Genomic DNA, 3811 nt, shown 5'->3' with positions numbered 1-3811 from the left:
CCAAACACACACACACACACACACACACACACACACACACACACACATACACACACACACACACACACACACACATACACACACACACACACACACACACACACACACACACACACACACACACACACACACACACACACACACATAGACACATAAAAACTTTCCCTTTGAACCACGTTCTTAAATCATTGCATTTTCACTTTGCTAATTTTAAAGTAGCTACTGTTCCCCAAATTAAGCACCTTCAGTGATATTTTAATAGACGTTGTGTATACCATTCCATAAGTAAAAAACTGTATTATCTATTCAAACGATACAGCGATTCGAAAAATATAATAATATTCATTACAGGAAACAAAATAAAGTAGATCTGGATCAAACGGTTTCGAGTTTCATCTCGATTATTTTTGGTGTTAAGAAGATCAGAAAACAAACACAGCTCACAAGCAGCCTTGATGGTGACGTCACTCCGTTTGTTGTAGCATCCACTGTCGTGAGTGGCTGTACACGAGCATTGTGTCCCTTGTGACCTAGTTACGACCACAGAACTCACATCAGAGCTACCTGGCTGAGAACTAGGACAGCTAAGGCTTACGTCAATTGTAGCAGGATATCCCCCTCGGACCACACACCGCACACTAGTTGCGACGTTATCCTTCACCAGGATTTCTCCAGTACTGAGGACCAACGGCTGACTCACAGTGATCTCTGGAGGGTCCGGCGGAGGAACTGGGAGAATAGAAAAGAAATGATTTACAGAAATTTAGAGAGCCGAAGAGACAAAGTATCAACAAAAACAGTTTCAGAAACTGCAATAAACCGAACACGTGGCAAATCCAGTTGTAAAATCTCAAAGTATTGTTCAAAATAGCCAAGAATTCAAAATCAGGTTGATGTATGATTAATAAGTCTGATTTTGCCATAATATAGTATGATACAGCTGATCGTACAAAACTAGGATATTTAATAATATGTAAAAAAAAAAAAATGAAAAAAAAATTAAAAAAAAGAATTAAATATTTTTATTAAAATCAGTCAGACAATATTTCTGTGACCCCACTGAAGAGAAAGTTATGAAGGAAATTTAAACATAAAAAACAAACTTCTGACAGTGAAAGTCTCAGCGACATCAGTGAAGAGATCAGCGGGAAATAACCAGTTCTCAACACGACAGCTGACGTTGTGAGTTCCGCCCTGTAACTGTAGAGTCTGCTGTACAGATGTGCCTACTTGTACACCGTTCACGGAGATTTTGTAGTCTGGCTGAGGGTTAACTGTACTCTGGTCAACAGCACAAGTGGACACAACACTGAGACTTGTGCCTTGACACAAACTGGACGGATTTGTCGGTGAGAAGGTCAAAGTAGCACTACTTGGTCCATCTGTAAGAAGAGAAAAAGATAGGAGATAAAAATGCTAATACTTCCTTGTTAATCCAGTTTTTATTTGAATTAAATTGGTCTTGAGGAAAATAATATGACGCTGCATAAAAAAAATTAAGTATCCTATTTGAAATAGGGACTGAAAGGTAATGAGGAGTTGGGGGATGTAAACACTCACACATACACACACACACACACATACACACACACACACACACACACACACACACACACACACACACACACACAATGTGCTACACATGTATAGAAACTTGGGTATAAAAAAGACCGAGTGACCTAAACATTTACGCTGTGTGAGCACATTAGTCCCGAACAGACACAATACGCTAATCTTCAAAATATAATGCCACGACAGACAGAAAGAAATGAAAGAACTACAGACAAATATAGTGTAGCGAGTATTTAAAGTCCACAAGAACTGAGAACACTCACAGGCAAACTTGACGGTCTTGGAGATTGAGGGACCTGTTTGACCAAGAGAAGATTCAGAACGACAAGTCAACGTCTGGTCATTGTTGTTGTTCCCTGAAATGTCAAATTATAAAACACGCTCAGTAATTTGTCAACACATTTGGATATGTTTTGGAAGTGAGAATGAACCTTTGCTGTCCTTGTATTGAAGTTCTAATTATAAATAATAATTTTGATGATTTTACACCGCTTCCCCCCTCCTTAGACACTATTTACATCATTTAGGAGGCGGGCTTTAACCCTGTCTGTCAGAGTCAACCAGGGGTGAGAGGGCCGACGCACAAAAGGGCCGAGGCACAGGTACTCTTTACTTTACTTTTATACGCCGCTTATACCCTTTTGGGTGTCGAGGGAAGAAAGAGACGTCTCTCTGTCGCCAGCCGGAGAGCTTGGGTCAGGGGGATGCCGTGGGTGGTTAATGTTTCCCTGACTCCATCTATCCAGGTCTTTCTCAGTCGCCCTCTAGCCTTGCTGCCATAGAATTTGTTTATGTAGGCGCGTTGTGCTGGATGGTGTCTTGGTAATCGTAGGAGATGTCCGAACCATTTGATTTTTTGGTGTTGGATGTGATGCAAGACATCATTTGTGCCCACCACTTCTCGGATTACTGATGTCTCTCCTGGTCTTGTTTACTGCTTTTTTAAGGCATCGCATTTCACATGTTGTAATTCTTTGCTCTAATGTCTTGTTCGTGGTCTATGTTTGGCATTGCTAGGCGAGTGTTGTGATGAATATGGTGTTGATCATTTTGAGGTTTGTTGTCATGGGGATGTTAGGATGTTTCAGTAGTGGAGTAAGCGTGTAACTAACCTTATTGGCCTTTTGTACTCTTGTTTCAATTTCTCTGTTCCGTCCTCCATCCTCAGTGAATATACTTCCGAGGTACTTCAATTCTTGGACCTGTCTGAGACAGTTGTTGTTGATGTGTATCCTGAGTGGTTTGGGCTTTCTGCTTACTTTCATTGTCTCTGTTTTGTTGATGTTGATCTTCATGTCGTAGTTGTTACATTCTTCGTTTAATCTGGTGGTGAGGTGATGGAGACTTCGTTCATCTTTGTATGCCAGGCTTTGGTTATCAGCGAAGACTAATTCATTTACGTTTTCTGGTTCTGTGTTGTAATTCTATCCATATATATGATAAATAGTAGTGGTGATAGGAAACAACCTTGTCTTACTCCAGATGTTATATCGAACCATTCTCTGAGTCCCTCTGACGTTCTTACTGTACTTATGCTTTTCTCGTAAATGGCTCGGATGTTAACTAGAAGTTGGCCTCTAATAGTGTAGTTTTCGAGTTCTTTCCACAGTTTGTTTCTGTTTACTCTGTCGAACCCTTTCTCCTGGTGGACAAATGCTATATTTAGTTCCCTGTTGTGTTCTATTACCCTTTTGCACATTTGTCGTAGGGCAAATATTGCCTCGATGCATCCTCTTCCCTTTCTAAATCCCATTTTGGCCTAACTCAAAAATGGTTCAACTGTGTGTCTTGTTTACAATTCCAATTTCTTGGCGAACATCTTGCCCACATGGCTTAGCAGTGAAATGCCTCTATACATTCCACAGTCTCTCTTACTGCCTATCTTCTTCCAGATTGATACTATGACCGCTTTTTGCCTGTCGCCGGGAACTTTTCTTTCTGCGTTGGCTTTCTGGAAGATTTTTGTGAGCCAAGTTATTCCAGTTTCACTACATGCTAGGATGGTCTCCGTGGTGAGCTCATCTATTCCTGTGCTTCTGTTTTTTTTGGCTGGTTTTAAATGCTTGTCTGACCTCTGGTGGTAGGGTGGTTGGTTCTTCTTCCTCTGGGTGACTTGGTGGGAATTCTTTGTTTGTTTGCTTTTGAGCGGTGTTCAAGAGTTCTGAGAAATATTCCCTCCATTTAGATTTAATTTTGGAGCTGTCGATAACGGGGTTCCCTGTTTTGTCATTAATATATA

The 3811-nt window shown here is 40.7% G+C and overlaps 1 protein-coding gene across 1 annotated transcript in view; it reads right to left on the bottom strand.

Moving 5' to 3' along the window:
- The window catches only part of LOC101845440, a 53848-nt gene that overhangs the window by 49100 nt on the left and 937 nt on the right, over positions 1 to 3811 (bottom strand). Inside the window, exons 2-4 of the mRNA XM_035973470.1 lie at positions 1836 to 1928; positions 1104 to 1382; positions 445 to 729 (exon numbers count right to left, since the gene is read on the bottom strand). Of these exons, the coding sequence (XP_035829363.1) occupies positions 445 to 729; positions 1104 to 1382; positions 1836 to 1928 (657 nt within the window). The remainder of the gene's footprint in view (positions 1 to 444; positions 730 to 1103; positions 1383 to 1835; positions 1929 to 3811) is intronic.

The sequence above is a fragment of the Aplysia californica genome, unplaced genomic scaffold, assembly GCF_000002075.1.
Source record: "Aplysia californica isolate F4 #8 unplaced genomic scaffold, AplCal3.0 scaffold01260, whole genome shotgun sequence".
NCBI lineage: Eukaryota > Metazoa > Mollusca > Gastropoda > Aplysiida > Aplysiidae > Aplysia > Aplysia californica.
The sequence above is the reverse complement of the archived record's forward strand: the minus strand, read 5'-3'. Positions and strand labels throughout refer to the sequence as shown.